General features: G+C 40.7%; 1 protein-coding gene across 3 annotated transcripts in view; it reads left to right on the top strand.

Moving 5' to 3' along the window:
- Positions 1 to 1,389: 1,389 nt before the first annotated feature.
- Positions 1,390 to 13,445, top strand: part of SCAI (suppressor of cancer cell invasion) — a 112,410-nt gene continuing 100,354 nt past the window's right edge. Inside the window, exons 1-2 of one of the 3 annotated variants that reach the window (XM_032478422.1) lie at positions 1,390 to 1,571; positions 2,289 to 2,333. In XM_032478422.1, the coding sequence (XP_032334313.1) occupies positions 1,519 to 1,571; positions 2,289 to 2,333 (98 nt within the window). In that variant the 5' untranslated portion in view covers positions 1,390 to 1,518. The remainder of the gene's footprint in view (positions 1,572 to 2,288; positions 2,334 to 13,445) is intronic. The other 2 variants (XM_032478423.1, XM_032478424.1) reach the window with 2 other exon arrangements.

The following is a 13,445-nucleotide window of genomic DNA, read 5'->3' as shown; positions in this document are numbered from 1 at the left end:
TTCTGGGTTGGTGATAATAAACGTGGGTATTGTTGGTTGGGATTGAGGCGATTGTGGTTCTGTGATTTGGGGATTATGTAAAATATTAATTTTGGGAGCCAACATGCTCAATTTTTTTCCTTGCCAAAGCCATTAAAAAAAATCCCATTACAGTTTATCATTATAATTTAATAGGAAGGTCATTTTAAAAATTAAAGATGTAAAAAGAGCCTTCTCAGGGTAAAGGACAGCTGTCTACACTAAATAAATTTGGTTTTGTGAAAAACTGAAGTATTCTTATTTTTGCCATATGTGAAGATCAGTAAGAGATTGGCCCCCAACCTTTTGGTGTGTACAACTGTAAGCTGTCACATTAGTGATGCATAAAAATGTGTTATAATAAAATGGAAGGAGCTTAAGAGAAAGTTTATGCCTCCTCCCAGCTCCAAATAGATGCCAGGGATCTACGGAACAAACTAAACAGGAATGCAGAAAGGCTGAAGGGGATTCCACCTTACAGGAGGAATTTTGTTAATATGTTAATAAGCTATGTCTTATTTTCAGGGCTGACCTTGTTGAAGTAGAAGAGAACCTTAATTGTGCTCATGTGCTGGTAGTTTTGCATGCCTAGGTCTGTCACCAACACTAAAAATGGAAGGAAATTTATTCTAAAATTGATTAGCTGGAGTGGAACTCACAGTCATCTGCAGTATCACAGGATGGCTAGCAGCACATTCCGGGGTCAATTCTATTTAGGCCTTAGAAAACGGAACAAATTTCTTTTAGTTATGGCATCAATTCTGTTTGCAAGGTTGATTTTCCTTTCATGGTAATTTAAAAAATCACTTGCTTTCTTGGAAGCCTGCACCCAAGCTTGTGACTTATTCTGCAGAGGGTTGAGTATCTAAACCCTGCTTTATTTTGATAGATTCTTACAGTTTTCTTGCTGCATCCTCTGTGAAGGGTATCTGTGGGCTCTGACCATTCCAGCATGGTGTAGTCAGGGACCGGATATGAGGTGGTTCAAAATGAAGCTCATTTTGGATACTTGCCTCACTGTCTCACCTGCCTGAGGAGTTTGGGAAATTGTCGTGCTTGGTGTTGGTACTGGAGTGGTGCAGCGTTGCGGGGCGCCAGCAGGTGTGTGGGATGCGGGACGCAGAGCCGGGAGAACCTGCCCGCAGGTGTCTGGCTCCGGAGGTGCAGTTTCCGCTTTCGTCCGCACGGTGGCACTTAGGTTTCCCCGGTCTTGCTAGCAGTCTCTAAGGCACCTCCGCCGCCACCTGCAGTCTCAACCAAACTCTAGGTGGCGGAATGTGACGGCCGGAGCGTCCAATCGACCACCAGGCTGTTGGCCACCCTACAGCTCTAGCCAATAGGAGCCGAGGAGAGGCGCGGGGGAGGCGGGCCCCACGGCAAGCCTGGCAGAGGCGCGAGGCCCTCCTCCCTCCTCTCCGCCTACTCCAGCCTCCGCCGCCTCAGCTTCCCGAGCGAGCCCTGCGGCCGCCGGAGCAGCTCCCGCGGCGGAGCAGGAGCCGGATGGTCAGAGGAGCCCGGCAGCCCCAGCAGCCGCGGAGTCGCCTGGCCCCCAGGTGGGCAGGGGCTGGGTGGAGGTCGGGGTTGGAGATGGGGCGGGGGCGCGGGAGCGGGCCCAGGGGCAGCAGCTTGGGGCCGTGAAGCATTTGGGGCGCAGAGACTGGAGGGGCGGGGGTTCAGGTTGCGGGGGATTCGGGGGAAGCCTGGGGGCGGCGGAGCGGGCTGGGCGGTGATCGCATCCTCCAGGCAGGGTGAGAGGGGCGTGTGAGCGAAGGGGCACCGAGGGGTGAGACTGGGGTCTCTGGGCCGGGAGTGGCAGGGCGCGCGCGCCCGCTGGAGGGGCCGTGGAATGCGGGGGGCGCGGGGCCTGGAGGGGCGGGGTTCGGATGGGCAGTTCTCGGTACGGAGGTAGTGGGCAGGGGGAAGAGGAAGCCGGAGGGGCTTGCGGGGGTGCTGAGGCAGACAATGAGTAGGTGGTGGTGGGTGGTTTTGGGGAGCTAGGCTCTGACGAATAGGAGCTGAGGATGGAGTGAGAGACCAGGAGGCAGAGCAGGGTTTGGGCTAAGCAGACATTTAGAGGAATAGTGAGTACCAGGATTACTTGGTCTTGGTAGATGGGAGAACAGCATAAGGCATTTGTAAGGTCAGGTATGGGCTTAGCGAGCCTGTTGTTCCAGAGGGTGGTGCATCGAGTTCTTGACTGGCACAGTAGGGCTCTCAGATGTGTTTTTGTATGTTACTTTTAGTTATCATATTATCTGTTTGGTCTGTAGACTGACTGGCACAGTGGAGAAACCACCCCGAAAACGGAAAAGCAGGTAAGGCAAAATGCCTTCCTAATTTTGCTTCGTGTTTTTCCATTTGCTTGGCTGCACCTATGCTATACTGCATAATTACACACTGTCAGTAGGTGAAGTTTTTTATTTAGCTCCTTTCTTAATGAATATAGCTATCTGTAGGATCTCTTTTTTGAGGACTTCAAAATACTACCTGTACGCTTTTTTTTTTTTTTTTAATTATAAAAATTATTTTAATTTTTTAAATCTAAAATTATATTGGAAAAAGATGTGGGTAATTGAGAAGTCCTAGTTTTTTACTTAAACCCTAATTTAAACTTTTGCACCAGCTCTGTTTTAAAAACTGATGTTTATTGAACATCTACTATGTGCCAAGAATGATGTGCAAGTCCTTATTTGTATTATCCTCTGTAATTCTTGAAGCACCCCGAGGAAGAGGGAAATAAGGCACAAGAGAAGCTGAGCATTTACCCTAGATCACACATCTAATAAGTGATAGAACCAGGATTTGAATCCAGGCAGTCTGACTCCAGAGCTTAAGCTCTTAACCATTATACTATAATACTTCTAATAAATAATCCATTGAAAATAGATTTTCTTATTGCTTTTTCTTTTTCCGTTGTACATAGAGTCAAATAAACAGTTGAACCATAGGAAAACAGAGACAAAGGGCTTAAGTAGTCTGCAGCAAGTAATGAGGAAGAGCGTGTGTCCATTCCACAGACATTTCTGAGCACTTTCCATGTGTCAGGAACTACATAGCAAGTCCATGTAGTCATTAGAAGATTCCTTTTTCACAGATGTAGGCATTGACTAGACAGAGTAAGTTTCAGTAGTGAGGACTGTGACCAGTAGTTACTGGTTACTGATGTTACAGAGTTACTGATGTTAATACACAGAAGCCCTTGGCAGTAGGTAGATGTGAAATGCTGTTGGTGGAAGTTGCCAGTGGCCGAAGTTCCTTTGTCACTGTTTAGGCCTATACTGTCCATTATGGTAGCCATATGTGGCTGTTGAACACTCGAAATGTGGCTCACACAACTGAAGAACTGAATTTTTAATACTATTAATTATAATTAATTTAAATTTAAACACTGATACTTACTGGAAAATGTTTAAGTATGTCTGGAACAACTTGGGTATGTGAAGCAACTTTTTCATCTGTAAATTTTATGAAATCTAGATACAGGTCAAATTTTTCCAGTGAAAATTTAATGTCCTAAGGGAGATGTACTCTAAGTATAAAAAGCACACCAGATTTCAGATTAGTGCAAAAAATGAGTGTCAAATTTCTGATCACTAATTTTTATATTAATTACATTGTGAAATAGTATTTTAGGAACATTGGATTAAGTAAAAGTTTTACTCAAATTATTTTCACTCTTTTCCTTTTCTAACATGACTATTAGAAGATTAAAAATTACATACATGGCTTGTATTATATTTCTTTTCAACAGCCCTTGTTTAACTCTCATTTCCCCACTGCCAGACTCTTGGAGTAGCTTTCTGACTGGGTTCCCTACATTGAATCTGTAATTCATTCACCACACTATGCAAGTTGATCTTATAATTCTCATGCTTAAGCTCATTCTGTGGTTCCCTGTTGTTTATTGAACATAATTCAGACTTTTTAGTCTAATTGTAAAAAGAGACTGCCTTTTTTCACTTCTACCTGTCTTTCCAGCCACAGTTCAGTACTGTGGCCATGGAAGTTCTCAATAATGGGTCTACTGAAACGTCTAGTATTAAATGACTTAACTTTCTGGTGACCCCTTCACAATGAATTAATTGCTGAATGTAACTCTGTGTTGTTTGCCATTACCAGAACTTATGTTCTCTTTTTGCTTTAGGTTCTTGCACGAGATTTTTCTGTCTCTCTGGAATACTTTCTCCTTGCTCCCTGGCAAGCTCCCCCTTTTAAGACTTCCCTCAGACATCACATCCTCCATGCGGACTTTCCACCCTCTCCATCTCACCTGCCTCTTTTCTACTTTGTTTGCTCCTTTAATAGCCTGTAGATACACCTAAGTGCAGTGGTTGTGGCTGAATTTGAATCCTAGTTCTGTCAAATACAAATTATGCAATCACATGCAAGTTAATAAACCTCTCGGAACCCCAGTTTCCTCATCTGTACAATGGGAATAATAATAGTTCAACTCGTATAGGGTCGTTAAGTGCTTAGTATAGTGCCTGGCACATAGAAAGTATACAATAAATTTTAGGTTAAATAGCACTTATTAAATACCTTTTATTTCCAACCTCTTTTCAAAATGTATGTAATCTAAATGATTAAAAATAAAGATTAAGGCAAAGAAATGAGAGAAGAAGAATAAAAAATCAGTGGCAAAGTTAGTATATAGACTAGAAAGTACTGTGCAGTTACTATAGGTGGTTTCCATATTTGGCTCTGAGTTTCCTAGGACAAAAGTAAGAGAGAAAATAAAGCTCAACTTCCTGATTAATGGTGCTTGTAAAATCAAGCACATGTTCAAGAGAGGCACACCTTTTTTGACTTGGAGAGAAAAATTTCTCTCACTGGTTTTCATAACGGGGACACTGGTTTTGTAGGGGGAAACTCCCCCATGATAAATATATTAATGTGTTTTTTTAAGACTGCTTCATATATTGTGTCTCAATCCAGATTTAGGTAATTCCAGTGAACGTTCTCCCAAGACCCAAAGCAGTTGGATTTAGGTATACTGCTCACTGATGGTTTGGCTTGGTTCAGAGAGGAAAAGAGATGAATAAACTGCAGGGACTCTGCATATCCCCAGCACCTAGAATGATGCCTCGCACGTAGAGAGCATTCGACTGAATTATTGAATGAATAAGTCCTTAAATAATTTGCTCCGTGAATATCATTTCTTGTAACTAAGTCTCGATAAGCATGAGGCAGGAATGAGTTTGAAGTTTATATTCTCAGTCAAGAGTCATGAGCGCATGTATTCTGTATGTCTGACTAAGGTCAGATCCTGATCAAGTCAGGATTTTGACCTGAAAGGCCAGCCAGCATTCATCTCAGAAGAGGTCCTGTGGGCAACAGCAAGATATTCCTCAGAGAACAGCTCTGGGATTGCTCTAAAAATAGAAAAAATAAGGGCCAGATAAAACTCTGAAGATGGATTATAGAGAGAGGATGTAATGGTTGTAGCCAGAAATTATTTATAGCCGTTTTTATGACTTGTATACTGTGGCCATAAAATTCTCGATATCAAATGATACAGCTTCCTGGTGAACACTGCAAGATGAATTAATTGCTGAATGTAGCCTTAAGTATCCCTTTAAATTGGCCTTTTGTGTAGAGTTGTTGACTATTATACTGTATATCCAATTCCATTTTGGAAAACAGTTGCCAAAATATGATTTTTATTTTAGGATAGTTACTGTTAAGTCATTCGTTTTGATAGATATCAGTTAGTGGCTGAGTTATCTTCTGAGAACATTCCTAGGGAATCAAACTGTAAGACAGTTTAAGAAGAACTAAGATAATTTGAGATAAGTGACTCATACCCTATCGTTATCATTTCTTTGTGTCTTTTCCCCCCACTAAAATGTTTATTTCCTTGTCATAGTTCATCTTTGTACCCCTGTAATGAGGGGGTGCTCAATAAAACCGTAGTGAACTAATAAATGAATTGGTGGTGAGAGGGAGTTAGTATGGGATAGGACTTCGGTGGTCCAAAATGATATGTACTATTTAGTGCCCCTGATAAACTGTACTAGACTGAAAGGAGTTTTAAGATTAGGGAACTTGATCTCTATGTGGTTTTAGAAAATTCTGAAAACTTCAGTATGCTTGTTAATAAAGTTTGTGTTACGAGTTGGAGAATCCTTTCAGACCCTGTTAGGAAGAAGACCCATTTGTTGGTTAAAGCTTTACTGTATGATTTGTGTGTGTGATGTATTTAAAGTAAAGGGATCCAGACATTTTGGTGGTGTATGTAATTTGTCTGAATTGCATTTGAATTAATGCTTTCTAGTTCTGGATACTAAGGATATAGACATGAATGATGTGTGGCCCCTGCTGGGGAGTAGCTAGTGTATTAGTGGGGAAGATACACACACAGAGATGAGATGGCGTAATTGACTTTGTGTGTATACATAATGTTTATGGTAATTCTTCATACTGGCAGTGAGGGCAGTTTCCGCAGACATTTTATCTAGGCCCTGAAGGTTTAGAAGGTGAATTTTGGCAGTAGCATGCCTTTTGAAATGACAGAAAGTAGAGCCTGCATGTGAACTGACTAATGACGAAGTCTTAGGTGAGCTGGATTCAGGACCTGAACCAGGACAGTGTTAGATGTGGAGAGAAAGATGTTTTTAAATGCTTGGGCCTGTCAGTTTAGAAGCTAGGCAGTAGTTCCCAACGAGAGGCGATTTCGCCTCCCAGGGGCAGTTGGCAATGTCTGGAGACAGTTTTGATTATTACAACTGGGGGCAGCTAGTGGGTGGAGTCCAGGAATGCTAAACACCTACAGCGTACAGGACAGCCTCCCAGCCTGAGAATTCTCCAGCTCAAATTGTCAGTGATGCTGAGGTTGAAGATTCCTGAGCTATAGTTTGAATCCTAGCTCTTCCTAACACTTATTTGGGCTCCTGGACAAAGTAGTTAACCTCTAAACCTGTTTTCTATTTTGCCAAATGCAGGTAATGTTAGTACCCACCTTGTAGAATTATCACTCTCCTCTATTGGTATATAAGCTGCATGAGGACTGAGATTTTTGTCTATTTTCCTTACTATTCTAGTCCTAGCACTTAGAACAGCGCCTCACGTGTAATAGGTGCTCAGTAGCTCTTTGTTGGATGATTCAATGAATGACTTCTTGAGAGGATTTATTGAAATAATGTAAAATACAGTTATCTGACATACATTAAGAGCTCAGTAAATGATAGCTGTGGCTATCCTTAGTTTAAAGATTTTAATTTTGCTTTTCCTTCCAGTGTTTTTAAAAAAATCAAGTTTTATGAGGTGTTATTTACATATGATAAAATCCACCAATTTTAAGTATACAGTCTGAGGAGTTTTGACAAAGGTATACAGTTGTGTAACCACCCACTGCAAGTCTGATACAGAACATCACTGTCCTGCACTCCCCCTGCAAACACACCCTCATGTTTCCTTGCAGTTGTGGCGGTGGCAACCACTCATCTTTTTTTTTTCTTCTATCACTATAGTTTTGTCTTCTAGAATTTCATATAAGTAAATCATTTAGGATATAGTCTTTTGTGTCTAGCTTCTTCCACTTGGCATAATGCTTTTGAGACCAGTCCTCCATATTATTGTTTGTAATGTAGTTAATTTCTTCCTATTGCTTAGTGCCATTGTATGGTTTTACCACAATTTATTTATCGATTCACCAAGTGATGGAAATTTGTCTTGTTTCTAGTTTTTGGCTAGTGTGAGTATAACTGTTAGGAACAGTTAAGTCTTTGTGCAAACATATATTTTCATTTCTCTTGAGTAAATGGCTGAGAGTGGACTTGCTGGGTCTTGGGGTTAAGTGTATGTTTAGCTTTTTAAGAAATTACACCAATTTTCCACAGTGGCTGTACTGTTTTGCATTCCCAGTAGCACAATGTATGGGATTGCATTTGCTCCACATCCTTACCAATACTTGGTATTCTTTTTCTTTTTAGCAGTTATATTGATGTATGTAATTGGCATACAGCAAGCTGCACATGTTTAAAGAGTACAATTTGATAAATTTTGACACTTATGTATCCTCTTGAAACCATCACCATTGTTTGCCATTCTGGAGGTGTGTAATGTTATTATGTTTTTATTTGCCATTCCTACAATTTCTTTTGTTATTTCCTGTTCAAATCTTTTACCCATTTTTTAAAAATCAGTTTTTTTGTCTTCTTATATGGTTATAAGAGTTCTTTGTATATTCTGAAAACAAATCTTTATCAGGTATATGTTTTGCAGGTATTTTCCCCCAGTCTATGGCTTGCTTTTTCCTTTTCTTCACAGTATCTTGAGGAGCTTTTAGCTTGAATAGTAGGTTGGAAGAGAACATGTCTACTTGAGACAGCAGATACAGGAGCAAGTTTGGAAGGGTAAGATTATGAGTTTATTTTGGCTATATGGAGTATAAAGTGTTTCAATGTACCATCTTTAACCAGGCAGATAAAAATGTGGGTCTGCAGCTGAGAAGAGAGATTAGGGCTTGAGATACAGATTTAGAAGTCATCAGCAGACACTTAGTGATCTAAGTCGTTAAAAAGAGTGAGATGACTCAGAGACCATGTTGAGTGGAATGTGCAGAAAGCAGTAGAACATTAGAGTGGCATGGTGTGGAAACAGACCAAACAGCTTCCTGTCTTTTGGATGTTCTGTCGTGTGGATTATCTGTCCACTGCAGTCTTTCTGTAGGTAGTCATCAAACACGTAGTGTTTATCTCTGGAAGACAGATCTCTACACAAATAGTACACTCTTTGGTGAGAAACTGAAATTCTACAGGTAGTTATGGAGAAAACTAGGGGAATGTCTTCTAATCTACACTGAAACACAGGACTATCCTCCACTTACAGAGCTTCTTTGGAATAGTGTCTGTCTCAGCAGCATCCCTACAGAAAGGCAGTGGTTTCAGTAAAGCTGTTTCTTGTAGCATGTGTCAGTGAAAACCTAGGGCAAAATGCAAGAATTCAATTCTGTAAAAGCAGACTCTATGGGGACCAATGAGAGCATGGTCAAATCATTCAGCATTTTCATGACAATATTTTATTCAAGAATTAAACCTAGGCTAGCTCGAGTGGTGGTTTTCAGGGGTGTTCAAAAAGAGCCTACAGGTTCCTTGGCAATAATTCAAGGGCTCCCAGCGGGGTGGGAAGCCAGGAGTAGTCAGAAGAAGGTGAAGTAGGCTAGCTAGCCTCTCAGGTGCTGTATCTACTTTTATGTATGTATGTATGTATGTATATTTTTAATATGGAAAATTTCAAATACAGATAAACTTAAAATACTGCTGTGAACCTGAATTGTTCATCACACAGCTTGAATAATTAACAACTCAATCCCATTTCATCTGTATACCCCCCTACTCCACCTGAAGCATATTCTATGCATATTATTCATCTGTAAATATTTTAGTATGTATTGTTGAAAGATAGGGACTCTTCTAAAGCACATAAGCACAATTCCATTAACAATAACTTAAAAATTTATATTTCCTTATCATTAACTATCTCATCAATGTTCAGATATTCACAGTTGACTAATCACTTAAAAAAATATGTTTGCTTAAGTCAGGATCCAGATAAAGTTGAGACTCGGAATTTGTTGATTAGATCTTAAGTTTTTTTTTTAAATGTATAGTTCCCCTACTCTGTCTCTTTTTCTCCATGATGTTTATTTGTTAAAGAAAACATGCTTGCTATTAAAAGTTTCCCACAATCTGAATTTTTAATTTTCTAAAAGGTAGAGGTATAATTTATGATATAATTTATAATGAAGACGTATGCCTATTTTAGTGTACAGTTTTGTGAATTTTGACAATGCACACAGTTGGGGAACCACCACTGTACTCATAATATAGAGCATTTTCATCACTCCCCAAAATTTCCTTCTGTCCCTGCTGACGAATTGGCAAACACTGACCAGCTTTTCCATAGTCTGAATTTTGCTGGCTCTGTCCGCATGGTATCATTTGGCATGTTTCTCTATTCCCTGTGTGTCTTCTAAGTTGATAGTTAGAACTACTTCTAGAGACTTGATGAGATTCAGGTTTGTTGTTGTTGTTTTTGAAAGAGTAGGAGTGGTGTGCACTTTTATCAAGGCCTCTTTTTTTTTCCCTTAAATGTTAGGAAGTCACAGTAATTAGTATCTGTAATTTCATTTGGCTGGTTTTCAGTGCACTGTGCCTCTGACTGGTAAGCGAGTTGATTTAAGAGGGCATGTTGATGTTTGGTGGCTCTAATCCTTACGGCTAACTTGAGGCACAAGCACATTTGCCAGATGTGGGGATTTTTGTCTCAAGGTTTCCTGTTTTCCCAGGTACAGCACACACCCATTTCCCTGCAAAGACTTGTCATTCATCTAGGGCACTGCTAGAAGGTGGAGTTATAAGCCCCCTCTTTTTGTAAGAACCAAAGAACTACTTCCCCTTTCCAGTTAAATTACTCCCTTTTTTCTTCTTGTTTCTACCTTTCTGCCCTCAAAGACACTGTTTTTCCACCCTTCCCTCAGCGTAATCTCCTCAAGGAGTTCACATTTTCAGAAACCAAACACAAACCTCCCTTGAGGCAAGGACTGTCTTCTTGGGGGCTGGGCGAATCCATTGAGAATAGAACATCCACTGATGTCTTAATAACTTAACTAGCTACTTTTTTTTTCTTTCTCCCCTCAATAATTCTTTTAGTCCCTATGGTGATTTTAAAGAACTGTCCACAAATTCTTTGATTCTCCTTTCTTTAAAAGATGGAGCTTAATTCTCCCCTTGAGTGTGGGCTGGACTTAGTGACTCACTTCCAGTGAATAGAATGCAGATGTGATGGGATGTTACTTCCCAGATCAGGTTATAAGGAGACTTCGGCTTCTGTCTCGGGTGTACTCTCTCCCTCTGGGATCATTACCTCTGGATCGCTGGCTGCCGTGATGTGAGGCAGCCCTGAATAGAGGGGAGCCAGTTGCCATGTTGTGAGGACACTTGGGCGGCCTGAGGGAAGGGCCACATGTTAAGGAAGCAAGGCCTGCCAGCAGCCACATGAGTGAGCTTGGAAGGGGATCCTACATTAGTTGAGCCTTGAGATGACTACAACCCTTGCCAGCAGCTTGACTTATTATCTTGGCTTCACAAGGGCTGAGTTATGTTGAGCCTGTGATTTTTTTTTTTTCTTTTTTTTTTTTCTGGAGAGTCTCCTTTCTTCCAGCACTGGCTCCATTGTACCCAAAGGGCTCAATCCCTGGCTAAGCTTTTTCTCCTTCTGGATAGGTCTCTGATGGCCTGTGTGTGTATGTGTGTGTGTGTGTGTGTGTGTGTGTGTGTGTGTGTGTTAATGTATGTGTGTTTTGGAAGCAGCTGTCTTTTGATTAAAGGGATTAAAGGACATTTTGCTTTCAAGCAGTGATTCCCACCTGTGCTAATAACTGAATCTCTGGCCATTTGCACATCGTCTTCAGAGTCATTGCTCACTATCTGGTCTTTTGTCCCATAGACTGAGAGGTAGTCCCCTACTCATGTTCACTCTTATTAAGGGAAGAGCCAAAAGGTATTTGCCTAGTGAAGGATCAGTTTTCCTTTGTCTGTTACCTGTCACCAGGTCTTGAACAGTTTTTCAACCTTATTGGTTGTCTGGAAAGAGTGGGCAAATTAGTCAAGTAAGCTGTGATGGTTAATTTTATGTGTCAACTTGACTGGGACACAGGGTGCCCAGACATTTGGTCAGATATTATTCTGGGTGTGTCTGTTAAGATGTTTCTGGATGAGATTAACATTTGAATTGGTAGTCTGAGTAAAGCAGATTGTCCTCCCCAGTGTGGGTGGGCCTCACCCAGTCAGTTGAAGGCCTGAAAAGAACAAAAAGGCTGAGCAAGAAGGAGCTCTTCCTGCCTCACTGCTTGAGTTGGGACATCAGTCTTTTCCTGCCTTTGGACATGAGCTGAAACCTTGCTCTTCTTGGGTCTTGAGCCCGTTGGCTCCCAGAACGGAACTTACACCATCAACTTTCCTATTTCTTATGCCTTCAAAGTTGAACTGGAACCATACCATTGGCTCTTCTGGGTCTCCAGCTTGTTAGCTGCAGATCTTGGGACTTGTCAGTCTCCATAATTGTGTTAGCCAATTCCTTATTATCTATCTGTGTATTTACACACACACACACACACACACACACACACACACACACACATCTTGTTGATTCTGTTTCTCAGGAGACCCTTGTCTAATACATAAGCCTAGTCTTTTTTATGGCCTTTATTTCATTCCTGGTTTTCCATAGTGCTCCTAAAGCTGCCATAACTTCTGCATTATTAGCTGCAGGTTCCTTCATGGGTGCAGTCTGCTATGAAATGGCCATCTTCACCACAAGCTAAACAGGAGAGGTTCTTGTGTTTTCATAAACTTGTAGGCTGTTTTGGAAACATTTCACTCTAAGCCTGGGCACCATTCTTTATATTCTTGTTTTGCATTTGGGTTTCTTTCTCTCAAGCTCTCACCATGTACTCCGTGGGCCTTGAAAGCATTTGTGCCTGTTGGCAGTCTCCTGGGAGCCCTTCCTGGGATGGGGAGCCCATGTTGAAAGTGCTCGCACGTGGTTTCCCAAACGCCTGCAAAGTGGCTGTCAGAACTTTTAAACTACTGTGATAATTTCCAACCTATAGACTGGTCACATGTGGATTTTTAGAGAATAACTGCCAAAAGTAAAGATTTTATATTTAGAATTGCTGCCATTAGCCTGTCTTTCTGATAGATAAGCAAACCATTTATCTATTGAGGTAACCCCTGGCTGGTGATAATAAAACTGTCGTCAACAAGTAAGAGGATTTGTACTTTTTTGTAAAATAGTAACGTGCATCTAGATTGTCTCAAACCAGTTTTATTTATTTATTTATTTTAATTTTTTATTTTGGGGAGAGGTATTTAAGTTCATTTATTTTTTAAATGGAGGTACTGGGGATTGAACCCAGGACCTTGTGCATGCTAAGCATGTGCTCTACCACTGAGCTATACCCTCCCCACCCCAAACCAGTTTTAAATCATTAAGATGTAAGTTTAAAAAAAGAGGAATGCTTTTTTAATAATTTATAAGAGAATTACAGAATTTATACAGGAGGAGACTAGTTATTGAGTCCAACCATAAACACAGCAAGAGAAATCCTACTGTAACATACCTGAAAAGGAAGTTCTTAAAAATTCCTCAGTCTCAGTCTTTTCCAATATGGTTTACTTTGTATTTACTAGTACTTGACATGTATTCCATGCTTCCTAAGAATGTTACCTAAATTGAATGTCTCATCTACATGATATTGCATATAAATGCCCCTGTAACAAAAGACCAGTAGCATTTAGTAGAGGTGTCAGTGAGTTTGTGGTACTTCTTTCACTGATTTTTCTCAGTACACAGATAATAAAATCACAACAACTTTCATATAGTTGGTCCCAAAATTTTTGCTCTTAAAAACATTTTGAAAATGT

This window comes from Camelus ferus, chromosome 4 (assembly GCF_009834535.1).
Source record: "Camelus ferus isolate YT-003-E chromosome 4, BCGSAC_Cfer_1.0, whole genome shotgun sequence".
NCBI classification, from domain to species: Eukaryota; Metazoa; Chordata; class Mammalia; order Artiodactyla; family Camelidae; genus Camelus; species Camelus ferus.
Note: the sequence above shows the minus strand (reverse complement) of the source record. Positions and strands in the feature narration are given on the sequence as shown.